Source organism: Echinops telfairi, unplaced genomic scaffold (assembly GCF_000313985.2).
Source record: "Echinops telfairi isolate 266 unplaced genomic scaffold, ASM31398v2 ScPeMD7_7469;HRSCAF=8507_1, whole genome shotgun sequence".
NCBI classification, from domain to species: domain Eukaryota; kingdom Metazoa; phylum Chordata; class Mammalia; order Afrosoricida; family Tenrecidae; genus Echinops; species Echinops telfairi.
The window spans coordinates 53214405-53236768 of record NW_022111373.1 but is presented as its reverse complement, the minus strand read 5'-3'; the positions used below and the strand labels follow the sequence as shown (position 1 = coordinate 53236768).

The 22364-nt window shown below is 38.6% G+C and overlaps 2 protein-coding genes across 3 annotated transcripts in view; one reads left to right on the top strand and one right to left on the bottom strand.

Annotated features, from left to right (window-relative positions):
* Positions 1 to 5893, bottom strand: part of KIAA0825 (KIAA0825 ortholog) — a 76596-nt gene extending 70703 nt beyond the window's left edge. The window contains exon 1 of the mRNA XM_004703481.2: positions 5844 to 5893. The gene's annotated coding sequence lies outside the window, so the exon portion shown is untranslated. The remainder of the gene's footprint in view (positions 1 to 5843) is intronic.
* Positions 5894 to 6037: 144 nt separating this feature from the next.
* The window catches only part of SLF1 (SMC5-SMC6 complex localization factor 1), a 77985-nt gene continuing 61658 nt past the window's right edge, over positions 6038 to 22364 (top strand). For both annotated transcript variants that reach the window (XM_045285317.1, XM_045285316.1), the window contains exons 1-5: positions 6038 to 6120; positions 14477 to 14590; positions 14752 to 14827; positions 16026 to 16266; positions 20629 to 20791. In XM_045285317.1, coding sequence (XP_045141252.1) covers positions 14477 to 14590; positions 14752 to 14827; positions 16026 to 16266; positions 20629 to 20791 — 594 coding nt within the window. In that variant the 5' untranslated portion in view covers positions 6038 to 6120. The remainder of the gene's footprint in view (positions 6121 to 14476; positions 14591 to 14751; positions 14828 to 16025; positions 16267 to 20628; positions 20792 to 22364) is intronic.

Sequence of the window (22364 nt, the reverse complement as noted above, 5' to 3'; positions counted from 1 at the left end):
TTAGAATCTTTGAGGGAGTTAGCGGGTGCTGGGGGTGGGCCTCCTTCTAACTCATGAAGCTGCTGTATAGGTTCCTTGTGATCCAAGTAGGGCCTGGGGGTTGGCAGGAAGCTAATTTCATACACACCCTTCATAAAATCTGAACTCATACCCAGCCAATGTAGGGTTTCTGAGGCTGTGTAAATCTTTTGGGGAGCAGATAACCTCATCTTTCTCACATGGAGTGGATGGTGTATTTAAATGACCTACCTTATGGTTCGCAAGAATGCCACCAGAGCTCATTCAAGTTTACATAGACTTGATGCTGTATATAAAGTTGAAACATATACTTTACATACACTTGATACAAAAATTTATATGGCAGTACAGCTGAGAAGTATTATATGTGTTTATCCTCATGGTAAATGGAGAAAAGATCGATGATGTCAGGATTTCGTCTGGTTTGGAGCTACAATCAATGCTCACGGAAGCAGCAGATGAGATTAAACAATGCATTGGATTGGGTAAATGTGCTGCACAAGACCTCTTCAAAGTGCTAAAAAGCAAAGATGGCATTTTGAGGACTAAGGTGAATTTGAGCCAAGCCATGATATTTTCAATTGCCTCCTATGCATATGAAAGATGGGCACTGAATAAAGAAGAACAAAGAAAAATTGATGCATTTGAATTATGGTGCTGGTGAACAAAACTGAATGTACCATGGACTGCCAAAAGAAATGCAGCCAGAAAATTCCTTAGAGGCAACGATGGCGAGTGTTCATCTCACACACTTTGGACATTTTGTCAGGAGACCAGTCCTTAGAGAAGGTGGTTAAGCTTGGGAAAGTAGAGGGACACCGAAAAAGGGGGAGGCCCTCAATGAGTTGGACTAATATAGTGGCTGTAACAATGCCTCAAACCTGAAAACTGTGAGGTTGGTGCAGGACGTGGCAGTGTTTTGTTCCACCTTGACCTATTGGGTAGTCATGTGTCAGAATCAATGGCAGTGAGTTTGCTTTGTCTGCTTAACTTATCAGGATCCATTAGTTTAGTTTATTAGGATTCTTACCAGAAACTGGTAAGAAGGATGATGAGATAGTTTATTGTGCCAGCCTGGCCAGTAAACACAAGTGGGATTAACTGAAAGGCAGAGAGATAAATGGCTTGGTGAGTCTCGCCTTTCTTGTCTCTCGCTCTTTGATCATTGGACCAGTGTGTGGCTCCCTTGCTTGTTCTGTGCCTCAATTTAAAGGCTACACTACCTGTGGGACGCCTAGCCTGTGGACTGTGTCGCTGTAAGTTGAGGTCCCTTTAAGATATCTCTGGAGCTGGGGACTGGTGGTTGGTGACCTGGCTGACAGTTGGTGACCTGCCTTGTGATTGGCTGCTGTGCTGACATAGCCTAGCTCTCTCTATAAATAGAGGAAGATCTGGCAGCAGACTAGACTTGAAGGACTGCTAGTCTCTCACAACTCTCTCTCAGGGGAGTGAGTTGCACTGAGCCATTTGTAGTGCTTTATAATTTAACCGTTCATTTCTTATATTATATATTTATCTGTATATGATTTAACAGTTCATTCCTTGTTATATATCTAATTATCTTTATAAATAAATATATTATCAGCAATTTGGTTTTATCTCTCTGGAGAACCCTGTCTTAACACAGATGGTCAAGAATTTTAACTCTAGTCTTGACTTTTCCATTACAAAAGCATGATCTGCTGTGTCTATCAATGTGTAAGACACAGATAAATACAAAATTCCATACCAGAAAGCTTTTCTAGCACAGTGGAATTACTATATTCAGGTAATATTTGAGAGCCAACTGAAGTCAGAGCATTGTAGAGCTAGAAGAGTCCCTAGGCCTGCGGTTCTCAAACTGTGGGTCGTGTCCCCTTTGGGGGTCGAACAACCCTTTCACAGGGGTCATCCGAATCATAATAGTAGCAAAATTACAGTTATGAAGTAGCAACGAAAATAATTTTATGATTCGGGGGGGTCACCACAACATAAGGAACTGTATTAAAGGGTCACCGCATTAGGAAGGTTGAGAACCACTAGACTAGGCCCACACAATCTCATCCCTGTATGTTACAGATGAGAGATATGATCCCCAGAGAAAAACTATTTCCCTGAAAACACACACCAAGATAAGGGATAAGCTAGGATTAATACCCAATTGGTAGCAGTATGGTGTAGTAGTTAAGATTATGGCCTTTGAAGTCAGTTAATTTGGTTCTAACCCCAGCTTTGGCATCTAATGACTAACAATTAACAAAGCTTATCTGTGCCTCAGTTTTCTCATCTGCAAATTGAGAAGCCCTCATGATAGGATGATTAAATAATCAGCTGCTAACCTAAAAGTCAGCAGTTCTAAGCCATCAGGCCACTAGGCAGGGGGAAAGATACAGTGATCTGCTCCCATAAAGATTAACAAAAGCAACAAAAACTGATGCATAGCAACCCCATATAAGGATTCTGGGAGTTAAAAAAAATTTTTTTTAATTAAAAAAAAAGGATTCTGGGAGTACACAGTCTCATCTTTCTTCTATGGAGTGGTTGGTAGGTTTGAACCACAGACCTTGCTATTAACAGCCCAACACCAAAGCAGCCAGGGTTCCATCCCCCAAAGATTACACATAAAAAACCCACTGCTATAGAGTTAGTCATAGCAACTCTATATACAGTTTCCAATACTGGAAACCTTTACAGGAGCAGACAGTCTCAACTCTCCTGCAGAGCAGTTGGTGAATTTGAACTGCTGACTTTTCAGGTAGCATTTTGACACTATGGCACCACCCAGGTCCCCAAAGATTAAAGCCCAGAAAATGTTGTGGGTCAGTTCTTCTGTCATATAGAGGCTTATGATTGAAATTGACTCAGTGATACAAAGCAACAAATAAGAGGTAATAATAATTACACTAAATTACTGTAAAGATTAAATGTAACAAGCACTCAATAAAAATTAGATCTTCATTCATCATTTGTCTTAAAGTTCAATCTCCTTTACAAGATACGACAATGCCTTTAATCAATGAATATGGAGTGGACATTGAAGTCAAGATTGAATAACAACAAATAAATGTTTATTTTTGTTGTAAATCCTTAAAATAACACAAACATACAAATACTTCCCTGTGGATAAGTGAAATTTAAAAAAAAAAAAGGACCACAATATTTATTGAGTTCCTATGCCAGAGCAGTATGAGATGAAAAAACAGAAACTCAACTTTAATGAGCAAATTCATTAGAAAATACAATGACCCTCACATATATCTATAATATCTGTACAGCAAATTTCTTTCATGTACTCAAGTTAAAATAATATAAGCTAACACAATGGCTAGATATAAATATGTATACGTACCATGTCTCATTATAAACTGGGATATGTTTTAGAATTAAAGTCTATGTCATTTCTGTATCAATCATTTCAACTAGTTTTACTAAATTCCCTGAACATGAGGCCATTTTCATTTCCCCTCATAAAACAGGGTATTAGAATGGGCAGGTTTAATCCTACTCCCTTAAAATGTGTGACAATTGCCATCTGTCTGAAGGGTACATGAGAGAAATAGAATGGCTTTGCTAATAATCAGCAACTATAATTCCTTATAGAGCATTTTAAAGTTCATTTTTATAAATCAGGGTTCATTCACTCATTTTTTTCTTGCTACACACAAACACACATGTACATATATAAACGTGTGTGTGTGTGTGTGTGTGTGTGTGTAAAGAGACAGCTGTCACTCAAGGTTTAAAGTCTTCAATATGCTGATGATCTCTAGATACTTTGTACTATAATAATACCAGGTGTTATGCCAATGTACAATACAGGTGCTTGAATAAGGATGATAAAACCAGCCCCAGACCAACAAAATAGACTGAATTATTTATACATGGAAATTCTATATGGTGAACACATTCCTTAAATTCTCTTTATTCTCAAGTTTGGCAATCCAATTGACTTATGAATGTGCAATACCATCTATCCAATTCTGGCTGAGAGTGAAATATAATGATTTTGGTGCTTATTGATGAAATGAAATATAAAGGAAAAATTTTTTAAATCTATATTTTTGGAGTCACATTGAGTTCACATTTCAGTAGTGCTGTGCAATTATATGATTAGTGGGAAATCACTTCTCTGAGTCTCAATATAAAGTGTTAATTGTAATAAAAATTTAATATAATGACTAAAGTACCTGACGGACAGTGGTCAACTCCAACTCATATAATCTCTACTGCACAGGGTAGAACTGCCTCTGGATTTCGAAGACTAACTTTCTGAAAGTGGAAAGTCTCTTCTTTCTCCTGAGGAGCAGCTGGTGGTTTTGAACTGCTGACCTCACCGGTTAGCAGCCCAACAAGTAACCACTATGCCACCAGGGCTCCTTGTATCTACTAATAGTTATTATTAAGTGATCAGCTATATTCATTTGAATGATGATATAAAAAATAATGAACAATGATGTTTTTAAATGGTAAGCTCTGGTTATCTAAACAAGATTCAGAGTACGAATAACATCTAATCTGCCTGAAGAAATTCACCACTCTTGCAACTGAAAAAACAAAGGGGAAAAAATACAAGACACAATAAAAATGACAAAAATGGACCACATAGTGAGGTCACAAAAATTTACTGAATGATTAACCCACAAGGAGATTAGAAGATCAACGTGCTGCTCAAGGGGCCACAAGGCATTTGCCTGATGCATTGGGGCCTAGAACTTTTTTTTTCCTTTTTCTTTAAGGTAGAGTATTTAGAAAACGAATCAAGTTACATGTTATGGAGTGGCATGGTTGGTGATGATTTGATATAAGGTGATAAGTGAAGAATACTTACTTGAACAAACTGGTATTACTTAAGAAAGGGAAGACACCATGGTAAGCTGCAATGCATCTTTCAAATCTTCAAGCACCTTTCCTCACATAATCCCTTAGGTCGGAAGCAATTTTTCTTCACATCTACTCCATAAGCAGTTCTCCATCCCAAAATCTTCTGAACATAGGATGCCGGCAGCAGAGGACAACCACTACTTTCTAAAAGCGCATCTACTTGAACACTGGCTTCCAAAAGATAAAACGGCTATGTAGGGCCCGTGCATAAAACTATAAATTTGCTCTTATAGCTCTTTATCTTGTAGCATCCAGGAAAACAAAGACCATTCATCACATCCAATTCAACCGGCTGGGAAAGCATACCTTTAATTCTAAACTAGGAATGGCCCCCTCACTCCACCAGCCAAATGTTTGTGAAAGATGTCAACTTCACACTCCCAGGTCAGGGGCCCAAGGCTCCCTAGATGGATTGTAAAGCAGTTCTTGAGAGCACCTAGGGGGGCTAAATCCTGCCAATGGGAGGAGCTGAGAACACCCCTTAAAGACCAGTAGGGTTCCCAGCAAGCGCAGATCTGTGCCAGCTGCCCTCCGCCTAGCCTGGGGCCTCTCAGGCCATAGGGTCAGTTGCAAACAGGGGCACCTCCCGGCGCCCTGGTGACGTCGTGGGTACACGTTGGGCGGCAAACTGCACGGTCTGCAATTTGGAACTACCGGCCGCTCAGAGGGAGAAGGACGAGGCTCTGCTCCATGAAGAGTTGAGAGTCTGGGAAACCCACGGGGGCAGTACTACGCTGTCCTATCGGGTCGCTATGAGCCTGAATCGACTCGATGGTCGGGAGTTCGATTTTATTTTATTATTTTAATGATGTACTACGTCGAGGTCCTAGGGCCTTCTGTGGCCACACTGCGGGATGGAGACTTTGACTCACTCTGCGCCCCCCCGCCTTGCGGTCCAGTCAAGACGTTCCTGAAAGCGTCGGCCGGAATTAAGGAACTAGGAGGTAACCCATAAAATCACTCACCAGTTTCACACCTCCGGCGTTGACCCGAAAGACGTGTGACCCGCCCTCTGGTCACTTCATCAAGCCTGGCCCCCGCTCAACTCCTCCCTGACGACAGCTCCAGAGCGTCACTGACAACCATCCGGAAATCCCACAATCGCTTCCGGGTCCGCTGAGCGCGGCGGGAAACGATTTCCCAGAGCCCGGATTAGTGAAGCAGCCAGTGCTGCGGCGGCACTCGTCGCCTCCGCCTCCACCGACTCCTGAGGGAAGCCGCCCAGACACTCCGACCGGGAAGGTAAAGGGTCTCCTCTCCGAAGACACACTGTACGATGCCTCTCTCGGGGTGTTTCTAACCCCGGGCTGTGCCCCTGGAAGTTTCGGCCGGTCCCTGGCTGGAAAACGGGAAAGGGTCCAAAAGTGGACGGCGGCGATGCCCACCTAACGCGCTTTCCTCCGCCACCTTCCGCCCCCCACTTGGCAGGAGCCCGCCGTCCGCCCTCGCTGGTGGACGGCGGCCACTGACTGACCTGAGACCCCGCGCCCGGGCGCCCCTCCCCCACCTCCCGTAGGCGTCGTTCAGCCCCTGGGTCCCCGGCCGGGCTGGCGCTTTCTAGGGCGCTGGCGTCCCGCGTTTCCATAGAACCCACGGAACGCCTTCCCTGTCGCCCCGGAGGCTTGGCGGCGCTCCATAGGTTAGCGTCACGGAAGGTGCCTGGAATCCGCCGGGCCCGCCTCCTTTGACCAAACTGTGGTCTCCTCCTCTCCCCAAGGGAATGTTGAAGGCTATGCCAGTGCCAGGAGCACTACGTGCGCGGCCAGGGTGCGAGTCAGTGCCCACGTAGGCCTTTGCGCTCGCACACACGCCCACCCACGAACACACACTGGCCCTCTTTCCCCAGAAGGAAGTTCTGTCTACCTGGGGATTGTCCCACCTCAGCTGTCTGGATAGGTGAGAGACAAAATGAGCATCCTGAGCTTTCTCCGCTTTCTAAGCCTCTGATTAAATCTAGGAGCGAAAATTGGACTGTCTCTGGTATGCTGTACTCGGGACCTTCAAAAAGTTCTTGGAGGGCGGGGGGAATTATAGTTTCATTCCATTTTATGTGAGGAGCATAAGGATTTGTCCCGGGAATTAGGTGGAGCTTGACCTTGGAGACCAAGAATTTTTTAGACTAATTAATAACTTCACCGACAAAAAATAAAGCGGAGGCATTTGAGTTGAGTCATGGGGAATGAAAATGTACACCATTCATAAGTGCACATTCGACAGACATTACGAGTGGTTGACCTTTGTTACCTCAATTCCTAAAAATAACACAAAATCCATAAGCAAGATGTCTGTAATTTAAGAAACTGCGACTACCCTTACCTCAAAGAGTTCCCCATTTAAACTGACAATTTACAATGGAATTTTATAGGGTAGTAAATTGGATTACTTCCAGGTTAACTCAAGCACTATTCTTAATTTAAATGAAAAATCAAGAGACTGAGTCATGTTAGCTCCTTTCTGAAGAAATGCGATTCATGTAAATAAATGCTGTGAAATAAATCTATAAGAGGAGCGTGGTCCATCTGGGTCAGCAAGTAAGCAAACAAACTTTGAAAATACCAAAGTCAGCTGACTGGAGTCACACCAAGGTGCCTAACTTGAGGCCCAAACCCTGAGGGAAAAGAGCTCTATGGCTTCACTTTTACAGCTTTAAATGCATGCACACACACATACTGATTTTTGTTTTGTTAGTTGCTATTCCTGTGTTGAGTCATGTGTTTCAGAAGAATGCCAGGCTTAACTTCTGTGGTGCTTCTCTTGGTAGACATGAACCCCCAAATTTGCAGTTAGTCTGGCAGTTAACCACATGTGCTCCTCAAGGAAGGTTCACCTCTGTGTATGTTGTTGTTAAGAGCGCTAAGGTCAGTGCAGGCCCAGAGAGCTTATATGGAATAGAAGGAAACACTTCCTAGTCCTGCACCAGCCTCACAATTGTGCTATGGTTGAGCTCATTATTCCAGACACTGTCACTCTGTCTCATTGAAAATCTTTTTTCCCATTGACCCCCTACTTTTCTAAGCATGATGTCCTCATCCGGGAACTCGTCTTTCTCAGTAATATGTCCAAAGTACATTAGACCAAATCTCAACATGCTTGTTTCTAAGAAGCATTCTATTCTAGCATTACTACTTCTGAGACAGATTTGTTTGTTCTTCTGGCTGTTGGTAGGTGCCATTGAGGCTGCGCGGACTTGGGAACCTATGTACAACACAAGGAAACACAGCTAGTTCTGTGCCATACTCAACATTTGCTATATTTGAGTGCATTGTTGCAGCCACTGTGCCCCATCCATCTCTGTCATTTGTTGTTCCAGAAGCCCATGGTACTTTTAAAATTCTTTGGTACCACCCAAACTCAAATGCATCAATTCTTCTCTGGTCTACCTTACTGTGGCATGGTAAATAACTGTCTTCCAGTTTTCCTGCCAAACAAAAAGGAGCTCCTCATGTGCTGCATCCTTTTGTTGAAACGTTAACTGGTATTCTGCCTATTCCTGTAGACCTGTTTTTCTCGCCAATGTTTTCAGTGCAGCCTGAACTTTCAGTACCATCAGTTCTTGATTATATGCTCCCTGAGGTGAACATGAACCACTTCTTAATATAATAAGTCTTTCCATCATCTTTTTTGTGTTTCCTGTGTATAATAAACAGTAATGATGGTCCATATCTGAGCTCCTCTGACTTCCCTATTGCCAGGAGGCAAGGGTCCGACATGCCTCCATGCTCCATCCTTCATAACGTATTTTGACACCAACTGTTCCTCCCTTGCCACTGTATATCTGTGTGGGGTTTGATCACTTATTGCAGTGGCCACTCAGAGAATGCTCACAATTAAGAGGGTTTATTAGGGAAGTCGATAGGTTACCATAGTCAGGATCAACAAACAGTAAAAATACATTCATTGGTCTCTTCAGCCAGCAGCCAAGTCTCTCAGTGTCTCAGACACATGGTCCCTTGGCCCTTAGCCTCCATGGGCCAGGAAGCCAGCCCACCTGTCACTTTGTCTTACAGTTCCATAGACTCAGACCAGATGAGGAGAGGTCCCCCATTGTCTCAGTGCTGCTCCTCTGAGTCTCAGTGCCAAAGTCGGTGATGCATCTGGCCTCTGCCACTTCAGACAGGGATCTTGGACTTACTTTACCAAGCCCCTGGGGTTCCTCCCTGCTCATCCTTGAAGCTGGGGCCAGGGAGGGACCGGTAATGAAAACTGGCCAATCTCTTAGTGTTAGGCGCGTCCTATTGGCATAGTTCCACCAATCATTTGGTGGGAATTACAGAGACTTGAGTCAGAGTCATATTCAGAAATTGCTCTCTAATATCACAACTCTAAAAGTTTAGATTTACTTCAGTTCTTTCAGCGTGAGAAATACCAAGTGCATTCTACTCTTGATTTTCTAGCTCCAGGTCTTGTGCACATTTCATATAATGATTCGTCTGAAGCCACCCTTCGGAATCTAATCTTCAGTGCTTTCATTTCATCTTCTATTTGCTTTAAAAATAAAAACTAAACTCACCGCCTTCACACGTTAACGCTGACTCAGAGCAACCCTATAGGACAGGGTGGAATTACTCCTGTGAGTTTCCAAGACTGTACCTCTACAGAAGTAGAAAGCCGTAGCAGCTAGTAGTTTCAAACTACTGACCTTGTAGTTAGCAGCCCAACACATATCATTACATTACCAGCTCTTTAGGCGCTCTGTTATTTAAAAACAAGCTTCTCTTGTTCTTAAGAGAAGAACAAGCTTCTCTTAAACAAGAGTCTCTTCTGGCATCCATTTTCGTCTTCTTTTTAATGACCTTTTGATTGATGTCATCTCACTACTTGTCTGGTCATTAACATTCAACAGTTTCTAAATTAACGTGAGTTATAATTAAAGTCATACTTTGGGCCTGGTGTACTTTAGTTTAATTTTTTTCTTCAGTATTTTACTGTCACAGCCTGAGTACTGTGACATGTGTCCACCTTTTAAAATTAGTTTAAAAATAGGGACCTAGCACTGTTCATGAAGCCTTGGTGACATGGTTAAGGGCTCAGCCTGGTTCTGGCATCAGTAAGTCCATCTGAGAAAGATGTGGTACGGTGCTTTATGTAAACATTTACAGGCCTGGTAGCCCTGGGGAGGAGCTCTCTGTTCTGTTCTACAGCGTCGGTGAGTCAGACTTGTTGGAACTGACTTAACAGGAAAGGACAATGTTTCACTGACCCTTTTCAGTCTTAGTGTTTACATTTACTTTCCCGGGTAAAGTAAGAGAAATCAGAAAACACTTTATTTCAAAGCAACAGTATTGATTTAATTCGGGACATGCTATATCTACAGAAGAAGGCAGTTTTAAAATACTTCTGCGTAGTTTGTTGTAAGAGTAGGTTTAATATCAAAATAAATTAGTATACCATGAACATTAAATATTACCAGTTTTCTTCATGTGGCCTTACGTAATTTTATAGACTATTTAATGGCATAGAAAAATTCTCATAGTAATTTTACATAAAAATTAAGATATGAAATTATGTGATATCTATACTTTTGTTGTATACATATATACCCTGTTTCCCCGAAAATAAGACAGTGTCTTAAGTTAATTTTTGCTCCCAAAGATGCGCTAGGTCTTATTTTCAGGGGATGTCTTATTTTTCCATGAAGAATAATACGGTACATATTTAATGTTTATTGTTTTATTTTATTAAAAGAGACCTCGCACTTCTTGTTTGTTCCAGCTGCGCTGCAGCCAACAGTGAGCTGCGCGGCGGCACCTGCTGCTAACGTCCAGAGTCCAGAGTTACGGTAGCTTCGGGGGCCTTATTTTGGGGGAGTTCTTATATTCAGGGGGCTACCTTATATTTCAGCAAGAGGCAGAACTGTAAGTAGGTTTTATTTTCGGGGCATGTCTTACTTTCGGGGAAACACGGTAGTAATCCCTCACTTGTCAAATTCAACTTGTTAAAATTTGTGTTCGAACAATGAAAAATTTGAAAACTGACCCTATTTTTCCCATAAAGAATAATGGAAAGCCAAATAAATGGTTCCGAGGTCCAAAAATGACACTTAGAAATTTTTTTCCAGGACTTTAAATCACTATGGAGACTCTTGGACTTCTTATATATCAGTCTGGGATACACTATCACCATCCAGCTGTTTCTGATTTATCCAAATAAACAACAACTCTTGATGGTCTAGGACCATCAAAGACCATCAAAGTCATTGATGGTTAATGACTTCCCACCTTTCACTGCATAAGCTGCTTAATCTCATTTTGTTTTTAGTTTCCCCCCCAAAATGTTGATAAGGTCAACTTAGTCCTGTTGTATTCAGTCACCAAATCAGTTAAGTGGCAACCTGATTCAAATTTCGCAATGTTTTTCTTTACTCTATCATAGTTCTTACAGTTTTCCTTAGCTTTACTGCTGATATCGAATTCTAGGAAGCCAGGATTACATATATTACGTAAATAAAGCTCAGAAATAAGCACAGTGACAAATGTTGTAGCGTACTAACACAAGCACTGTATGTTGTCTGAGGGAGGGCAGCACTTAGGACTGACAGGATGTGGCACTTTGTCCAAGACAGGAAGCAATCTCAGCCATTCACGTTTTTTTCAAGTTGGATTTTCGGTTCGACTGCACAGTTTTTCTGAACTTTACTGTTTAGTTAGTAGGAAGTTTGAGCTTGGAGCCATTTCTACAACCATGTCTACCTTCACACCCATGCATACCTCATTCACAAACGCATCTGTGAAAAATGCCTGTATCAGCCTCCTGTACCTCCACATATTAAGTGTGATATCACAGGATGAAAAGGTTAGAGATGATTTTGAACTTTTCTTCATACTTTGCAAGATTTTTCAAATTGTAATAATTGTGGATCATCAGAGTTATTAAAAGATCAAATTTAGTGAAGGTTATTTTGGGGAAAAACAGATTTTAAACATAAGTGTATAAACTAGATATTTTTACAAGTTCTTTTATTTATTTTTGTTCATGATAACTTACAATGTGTAAAATGGATTACCTTCTCAAAGTTCTTTTGTGTACAGAGCTGATCATGAAGCAGATTGTAATGTCAGGTAGAGTTTAGCTTTTACTTACCTCCAGTAGACCTCTTTGTATATTCCTGTACCCCTCCACTCCACCCCCCACCGCACCCCAGGACTCTCCTACCCCACAGTGAGACCTTGCTATTCTAATCAGACCAAACTAAATCTGACCTCTGCGTTCAAGTCTGTGTTTCTGCCCCTTACTTTCTGCCTTTCCTACATGTTTTGCAATTTTAAACTTGTTCAACTTCTGTGCCATGTTCTAAAGAATCAAAGGGATCTTAAAAGCTAGCAGGTGCTACAATGATCTTAATTACCTTGCGGAATCCTCTAGCTTCCTTTGCATTTCCAACTGATGTTAGCTGCAGAGGAATGTCAGGCATCAGGGATAGGCCCCTGTGGGAGATATATTGGGAAAGTCCTTACCACAGAGACATTTGCTTCATCTACTTAAAGGCCAGCTCTGTTCATAGTCAGTACCTCCGTAGTTGTGGCAATATATGGTTCAAGGTAAGTAGATTTTTTTTCAAAATTTGAATAGATATAATAAGACCTTTTCCTTTCATTCTAAGTGCTAAAATAGTACTGTATATGTGTATGTGTGATTGTGTGTGTGCTTAATCCTACAGGGTCATAGGAACAATCACCAAACCACAAATTTTAGAAGAATACATAAAATTGTATCTGCCTGTGTACACATATATCTAAATCTACCTATAGAACTATAGATGCCTATATTATACATATTTGAGGCATATATATATGCCTATACATATATTTTCAAAAATTCATGGGAAAATGGAATTAAAAGTAACTGGAATTTTTCCATGAACTTTTTTGAAGCCCTGTCATATAAATAACAACTTTTCCATTTAACTATGAATATATCTGTAATCTAGGCTATTCCCTTGTTATATTGCCTGGTTTTAAAATGTGTTGCTATATGTGTTGTAAGCTCTGTTGTTTCAAGTAGGTCACTTTATTATAGGAAGACATTAGACCAAGTTAATGAAATTAAAGCAGCAACAACAATAACATAAACCTTGCTAGTTAATGTGAGCCATACCTGGGATTCACAAGTTTTCGAATGTTTAGACAATACCCCCAGTTTTTCTTTTAACCTTGGGTGTAAACACCCTGTGTTCTGATTTGTTGCTAACACATCCATATTTGCATTATAATTGAATAAAATTTCTTCATTTTTCACCTGTTTTCCATCCCTCTTATCTTTTTCAGCATGTTTGATTTCAATTTCTTATTTAATCATTCAAAGGAAACAAATGAATATAAAAAGGCTTTTCTGGCATATTTGATCCTGTTTTTATTTAACTATGTATTCTGATTTTGACAGAAAATAATGTTAAATAGATAAAATGATTATTTCCAAGGCATTCCATTCATTATAAAGATTGTTTGGTCTAAGGTGAGAACTTTGTACACTGACTCTATTTTGTCAAGGAGTTAATTCCAATTCAGCTTGAGGTTTACAGCCCAGCTAGTAACCCACTACACCACTAGGGCTTCCTATACTGACTCTAGTCAGTTTGAATAATTTAGTAATATATTTTAAAACCTCCAGCTCTGGGAGAGAGACCAGGCGATGTGCTTCTGTTAGGTCACACAGCCTTGAAAACCCATACAGTTAGTAGTTCTACTCTTCACACTGGAGCTTCATGTCAACATCAGCCTGATTTGCTTAACAACCAACACCACCTTGATCTGAAAAGCATAGTGTGATTTTATTTCGTGCAGCTTTGCATCACATGCATTTAATTCTTAGGCCCTGTTAAAAAAGAACAGAAAGAAGAAGCTTTTTTTAAAAAAAACTTTTTGGGAGCAGCACAGCAATGAATTTTTCCAAGTCTTTTTGGTCTTTTCCGATTGCTTTCTCACATCAACATTTTAGGATAAACCGGTAAACGAGCTTTTAAGGTTTGAATACTCATGTTCCCTTCCTTTAACATTTCTTAAGAGAGCCTACTAAATAGCTTTTGAAACACTTTAATACATAAATAAAATACAAGTTGTATAAATTCTGTAGGACCATTCATTCTCCCCACTTCTCCAGTGACTCACATATTCTTCAGTGTCTGTCCATAATCTCTTTACAAATCTGTATAAAATCTGGTTGTTGTTAGTGTGATTTTTTTTTAATGCTCTTACCAACAAACCATAGTACTAAACTAAAACTAGTTTTTTTAAAATTATTATGTATTATTTATATGATCATCCTATTTTGTATAATTATATAATTCTTAGGTGTGTTTTACTGGCAAGTACTGTAATAAATTATTGCAGACTTTCCAGTTTTAAGGCAGAAACTAAATGCTTATCTTTATTTAAGGTCATGTTATGAGAAGATTGCTTTTGAAACTAGTTTCCATTATACATAAGTAATTTTCACATTGCTAGTTACAATTTAGCCATAGGTGTTTAATTCATTAGATATTTAAAATTTTAAATAGGTTTTTTAGCACTCATAGTTAAGAAATACTGTTAAAAGAGAAAGCAATGTCAGCATTGTAGTAATATATTTTGTTTGTTGTCTTCATTACATGTGTATATGGTAGATGGAAGATGATGACCCAAAGCATGTCATTCAGATGACAGGATTTAGGATGGAAGAAAAGGAAGCTTTAGGCAAATTGCTCTTAAAACTGAATTGCACTTTTATTAATAGTGAGGTGAGTATAGAATCTTAATTATCAAAATGTTCAAGATATAGCTAAAAGATTACATGCTGTCTTTAAAGTGCTAAAGTGTTTCCTTGATATGTAAGAATAAACGGTGTGTTGTAAAGGAAATCTTGCTTCAGTAACATTTCTTCATGTTATTTCCCCTTTAGAAATACAAAAATTGTACACATCTTATAGCTGAACGCCTGTGCAGGAGTGAAAAATTTTTAGCAGCTTGTGCAGCAGGTAAGTTGAGGGGCTTGCCCTAAAATAGAATTTTATTTTTGTTCAAGGGGGAAAAAAAACAATTTTATGAGTAAATTTAAATACTCTAGAAAGACACCATAAAGTATATCAGCTATAAATGTAGCTTTTAATGATATTTTTATGAAAATATTTACATCTGACATAACAATATTTGTTTTACTATTTTTCTGAATAATAATTTACAATTCATTAAAAAGGTATTAAAAATCATTTTAAAGAAATATTACCAAGTATTTACCATCTTAATGCTTAATATAGGTGTGGCGGTTGATTCATTAGTCCAAAAGATTTGGCATTTTCTCAGCTATACAGCTATTCTCAGGAAACTTTCTTTGAATTATCAATGGAAATAGTGTCTTTGTTTTTTTCAACTCTCTCCACACCCACTGCCTCCTTCCCATTCATGCTATGAAGCGATCATAATATTTTATTTTTCTAAAATATTACATTCTAAACTCAAAATTGTGTCAAAATCTACTCCTATCACCCTTTCTCTTGGTATTCCTTCTATCATTTTCTCTACTGTGAGTCCTCTAACATATCATTAAATGTCCACTGAATGGAAAACTAAACAGATGGCCATATTTATTGAACTGAGGTAATTTAATACTTCAACTTTTAGAAGTGTTTTAGAGGCCAGAAAAGTTTTAGAAGCCAGAAAAACACTTGAATTCATCATCATTCTCACAAATGAATGCATAAAATGTCCTTGCTGTGTACTCAAGTCATCGATGCCCACCCAGATAAGGAAATAGTTACAATGGTATTAACTATCCAGAAATTATCTGAACTTAATAAATTTGTTTTTATAATTAACAATGCTGTGGATATTATTGGAAAACTTGCTTTATCAAAGTGGAAGAATAGAAAACAAACCCACATTATGAATAATAATTATAATAATAACAAAAATTTAGGTAATACTGTATTTTTATCTTAGACTTTGATACCTTATATTTGTCTTTTATTTGCAACATTTAGAGTTATTAAATGTCATGACATACAATGTTCAGTGATGTAAGCGACCTGCTATCAAAAAACATTGTAGCATAAAAATAATGTTGGTAATGCCCTCTCACATTGAGATATGTTAATATTCATTTGCCAGTTGATGTTTATTATTTACCACTGTCAGAACCAGAATTATTTTGTGTGTGACAGTTCATTTGCTTTCCAGGAAAGTGGGTACTAACTAAGGATTACATAATTCATAGTGCCAAAAGTGGCAGATGGCTTGATGAAACAACTTACGAATGGGGATATAAAATTGAAAAAGACTCCCATTATTCACCTCAAATGCAATCTGCACCTAAAAGATGGCGCGAAGAACTGAAACGCACTGGTGCTCCAGGAGCCTTTCACAGATGGAAAGTTGTCCTCCTTGTTAGAGCTGATAAACGAAGTGATTCACTTGTAAGGTAGGATGAGATCTCAAAAATTGAAGTAATGAATGAGGAAACTGTTTTGATTTGCGTGCAAAAACCATTTGGGTTTGCATGAATACCTTTTTGTACTTCTCCATAATTAATAATCTTATCCAAATGAGCCATAGTGTCTTACTCTTTGATTTCCTGGTTAAGCCCTTGTACTCATTTAAGTGTATGTGTCACTAATAGAGCAAAATGTGCTTCTAGTATTGCTTTTGATGATTCTAATGAGTTCTGTTGCGCCTCCCACGTTGTTATTTTTTTTGGCCAAGTATAGTAAATCTAATAAATTAATTGGGAGGTAATTACTTTTATCCTTGAAGCACTTTTAGATTTTGGAAGTAGAATATTATATCATCACAAAAAACTTTCTTCTGGGTTATGTAGTACTGCTTTCATGACCGATGTTTTTTCCATCATTTTATTTCATTTTATCCTTTGCATCATATTTTTAAAGGCTTCTCATTAGATAAACTGCATTCTTAGGCTGTCACTTCTTTTTTCTGGAAGAGAATAGAAAGGCTTTTTATCGTCTTTGTTGAAGTATGATTACAGACAATAAAATTTTCCTATATTTGGACAAATAACATATGCTCATGTTACCCCCAATGTAATCAAGATCAGTGACATATCATCCTATTATGTTCCTTTGTGTCTTGGCACACTAACACAAGGTCCAGGGAATCACTGATTTGATTTCCTGTTTGTCACTATATATTAGTCTTTTTCAAAGATTCATATAAATAGGATCATGTATATTTACTCTTCTGGTATTTTGGTTGCCCCATACAATATTTTTAAGATTTATCTCTGGTTATATGTATCTGTAGTTCATTCCTTTCTCTTGCTGAGTAGTATTCTACTGGAGCAATATATTTATTTATTACTTATGGACATTTAAGGAATCCTGGTGGCATAGTGGGTTATTCATTGTGCTGCTGAACACAAGGTCCATGGTTCAAAACAACTAACCACTCTGTGGCAGAAAGATGAGGCTTTCTAGTCCAGTATAGAGTTGCAGTCTCAGAAACCCACAGGGGCAGTTCTACCCTGTCCTACAGCGTCATCTGAGTCAGAATTGACTCAAAGGCAGTCAGTTTGCTTGGTTATTGGTAGACACATTTAATTAATTGCCCATTTTTATTAATATGACTAAATGATGAACATTTCAACCTAAGTTTTCCATGGTACATGTTTTTATTTTTCTTAGGTAATTATAGAAGGATAAAGTTGCTGGCTCAAATGGCAAGTGTGTTTGTCACGAGGGTTTGAAAAATTCATGGAAAAAAATAATTAAGATACTCAAATTCTTCCACAAACTTTTAAAGCCCCTTCAAAGTGTTGGTCCATTTCTGTATTGAGGTAGGCAGTGCAGTAAACAAAAGAAATAAAAGAGGGGGGAAAATGCATGGCTAGTTGTCTGTCTTTCCAAAAGATAGGACCATGTACTAAAACTTTACAAATTAAAAAAAACAAAACAAAAGACAAACTTCTAGCACTAATACATGAATTTTGCAAGACCACGGATAACAGAATGTGCAAAATTAATTGTATTTCTATGTACTAGCAATGACAATTGGTAACTTGAATTTAAAAAGAAATATACTATTTTTTTGTTTCCTAAGCATTCTCTATTGTTCATCCAGTTGTTTAATTGATTTCTACACTTGGGTTTTATTCCTTTCTTCTTAGGGCTTATTTTTCTAGGTCCTTAAATTCAAAGCTTTCCTCTCTTCTAATATCAATTCCTTTAAGTACGGCTTTATCAGAGTCCCATAATGTTAGATTAATTGTGTTTACTCTTTCATTGAGTTCAGAGCATTTTAAAATTTCCCTTTTGGTTTCTTTGTCCCATTGCTTAAATACAAGTTTCTTGTGTAATTATGTAATATTTGGAAGTTTTCCAAATATTTTTCTATTGCTGAGTTCTCATTTAATTATGCGTTGTCAGAGAATATACTTTGTATATCTGAATCTATTTGCTAGAATTTGTGTTTTGGTCCCAAATGTGGTTTAGCTAGGTAGATACCTTATGTGCGGTAGGGAAAAAAGCCTATTCTGTTGTTAATGGGGCAAGTGTTCTATATATGCTAATTAAGTCAAGTTGTTTGATGTTTTTCAATCTTCTGTATCCTTCCTGATTTTCTGTATTCTTGGGCTATCAATTACTAACAGTGGAGGTGTGTCAGATTGGGTTCTCTGGAGAAACAAAACCAGTAATGCTGTCATATGTATGTATATAAAACGAGATTTAGATCAAGAAATGCTTTACACATGTAAGCTAATGTATAAGTAGGTTGCATCCAGTTTAGTTCGAGTCTGTGGGTCAGGCTGATGAAGCTGGAGACTGATGAAAGGAAGCAGGATGACTATAGGCTGGTAGATGCAGTTCACTTGGAATTCGTAGGTCAGATGTAAGCCAGTGGCTTCTCCTGATTTGTGTAGCCAAGGAATCTGATAAGCAGCAAGCAGGATGACAAAGCAGGAGGGCCACAGGCTGGTGGATGCAGAGGAAAATAAATCTGAGGTTGGCCAAATATATCCCAGGTTGACAGTTTGCTGATGACTCCTGGGATCTGCAGGCAGCAGAATAGGAGATTGATGAGCCACTTTCAGGATTCAGATCTAGTAAAAGGTGTGAAGGACAAAATTGCTCAGCTCTGCTCTGGACTTCTGATGAAACAAAAGGCTATAATGCCCAAGGAGGTGTCATTAGGCTACAACTTGATTCATAGTTTAGACTCCACCCCTACCTTCATCCAAGAGCATCTATTTGACTGAATTCTTATCAAGAAGAAGCTTTGAATTTTCAAACTATAAGAGTGGTTTTATAAGTTGTTACTTTGAGGACTAAAATGCGCCTGACTCAAGCCATGGTATTTTCTATTGCCTCATATGCATGGGAAAGTTGGATATTGAATAAAGAAGAAATCCACACATTTGAATTGTGGTATTGGAGAAGAATATTGAAAGTACCATGACTGCTAAAAGAACCAGCTGATCTATCTTGGAAGAAGTATGGCCAGAGTGCTATTTAGTGGCAAGGATGAGAAGACTTTGTCTCACTTACTTTGGATATGTTGTCAGGAGAGACCAGTCCCTAGAGAAACACATAATGTTTGGTAAAGTGGAGAGGCAGCAGAAAAGAGGAAGGCCCTCAATGAGATGGATTGACACAGTGACTGTAATAGTGGGCTCCAGCATAGCAACAGATGATGCGAGATGGAGCATTGTTCTGTTGTGTATAGGTTGCTATGTGACGGAACTGACTCCATGGTACCTAAAAACAGTAAGAGTGGTTTTCCTTCTGTGTCCTTTCAGTACTATTACTAGAGATCAATGTACTTGGTTAGCTTGTGACCCCTAAACTCAAATGGGCTCAAGATGGGCTTTTTTTTATTATTATTAAATGGTGTGTGACTTTATAAATCCTAAGAAGAGCAGAAGTTTCTTGAAACTTTGGGGATAGATTTATCTTTATGACTGTCTTTTGAGTCTAAATGTAAATTGCATATCTTAATGTGGATCAAGGTTAAACTTTTTTGGAAGCACGTTTCTTAGAGGAGATTGACAACTGGTTCCATTTTTGTGGTCCAGAATGCTCCTGCTGGGAGTTACGTTGCCTTTCAAAGTTAGTTGCTTCTTTGGCTTCTTTAGTGTTCTTTTGGCTTAGTGATGTGACTTTCCATTAGAAAAATAATTCAATACTCTTGTTTCTTAATACTCTTTTCCATGTTAAGAAATTGTTAGATATAAAGAATACCTTGAGTTCTTAAGAATCTGCTTTGAACAACTTAATGATTTAAGAAATTATACTGCAATCCTTGTTCTCAGTGGTACCCGAGTAGCCTGAAGGGATCAATCTATCTCAGAAAGTTCTGCTCCTACTTTTAGAATGTTAGTTCACTAGGGGTACCATAGCAAAATGACACAAAGGGGTGACTTTAAGGGATAGAAACTTATTTTCTCAGTTTTGTAGGATAGAATTCCCGCCTCTAAGGGAAGCTCCCTTCTTGACAGAAGCTGTGGAAGTTCCTTAGTATTACTTGACTTGTAGAATAGTTCCTCACATGGTCCCTCCTTCTGTGTGTGCTTTCATCCCCATCCATTTTCTTTCCTTTTTAGGTAAGATACTTAAATTAGGTTTAAAACCCACCCTACTCTAGTTCGCCTCACTCACAACAAAAAAAGAAAATACTGTCACTAAAATAGAGTCTTGCTTTTAGGTACAAGGGCTAGCACTGCAACATTACTGTTTTGAGGGGTAGAAGGGGAATATTTGGTCTGTAACACCGGGAAAGTAATTGATTTAAATAATGTGACTGATTACTATATTTTTACATTTTTATTCAGAGTTTTGGAGGCTGGGAAGGCGGATGTTATTTTGCCAAAAAGTTCACCAATTGGAATAACTCATGTGATTGCCAGTAATTCAAGAATCAAGGATGAAAAAGAAAAAGATAAATTTCAGGCTCCATTTTATCCAATTCAGTATCTAGGAGATTTTCTTTTAGAAGTAAGTAAAATAAACACTTAAGTGATTATAGACTTTTATTTTATAAAATATAATGAAATATGTGTTTTAAACTGTTACGTTTTAAATGTCTACAATACACATAGTCCCTGGGTTCTCTTCCAACTACTGTGTCGTATGTCATTTTTTATTTATGTGAAATTGCCCTCACTTACTTTCACTTTTTCATATAAGTTTCCATAGCCTGGTGGTGCTGGCTGATTTAAGCATTGGACAGCTAACTTAAGGGTTTGGGATTCAAACCAATCAGGCAGCTCCACAGGAGAGAAATGCAACTGTGTGCTTTTACAGCCCCAGAAGTCATATATAGGGTCAATATGAGTTGAAATTGATTCGATTCTGGTAGGTTTCAGGGGATTTTATTGCTATAGTCCTCTATCGCGTCGCTTTGAGTCCACATCAACTGGATGGCATTAGGTTTGGGGTTTTTTTGCTTGGTACCACCTGCTAAACAGTACTATTTGAACAGTAAATTATAGTATTGAACATCTGTGAGTGGACGTATAAGACAGAGGACAGCAAATTAGGCACTGCAACACTTTGACTTGCATATTACTAATAAGTTGTACTAGAAAAATACCACAAATCCTAGATGGTTGCGTGTACAGCACATTATAATTTAAATGTGTCAGAAGTTCAGAACTATACAGTTGGTTGGAAATAATTTAAATCCCACATTGTTTAAGGTAACTGTTCTCAATTATTTGAATATTTGAAAATGATCCTTATAGATTTAAAGTGCTTTAGTAGTATATATTATATACTGTTAAATAATTTTCAATATTTTAGTGTCAGAGCAGAAGTAAAATAGTAAACTCAAAAGCTCAACTGCCATCGAATCGGAACCAACTTATAGCAACCCTATAGGACAGGGTAGAACTGTCCCTGTGAATTTTCTGGGGAAGCTGTAACTCTTGGCAGGTAGAGAAAGCCCTATCTCTCTCCTGCATAGCAGCTCCGAAGTGCTGACCTTGCAGTTAGCAGCCCAACATATGACCCTGTATACCACCAGGGTTCCTTTACCTAAAATGGTAGTAGACTATAATATTTAGGGATTATTTATGTGTCATAAGTTGAGAATTTTGGGGGTATTTTTCCTTTGAAGCAGATGGAACTCTGTCTAGGGTCTGACATTTTTTCCCCGCCTATTCTCCTTCCTTCCCCTCCATACTTGCTACAAATACCACTCCCCAAGATGTTAGAATGGAATCAATCCTCAAACGAAGCCTCCAGGGATGATAAGCAAAGAAGGATTTATGAAGAAGACTCACGATATAGAGAAACCAACCTCAGTAGGCCTAAAAACTGAACCTTGAACTTCTTTCATTCAGCCGTGTTTCTCATCTTTTTAAAATCTAATTTTTTAAGGCAGAGGCAGAGGAATCACCCTTGAAACCTTCTCCTTTGTTCTCTGTATCTATTCTACTACCAAGTCCTTTTGACTTTACTTCCCCAATTGTTTTTAAAAATCATTTTATTGGGGACTTGTACAACTCTTATCACAATCCTTCCATACGTCCATTGTGTCAAGCACAAGTGTACATTTGTTGCCATC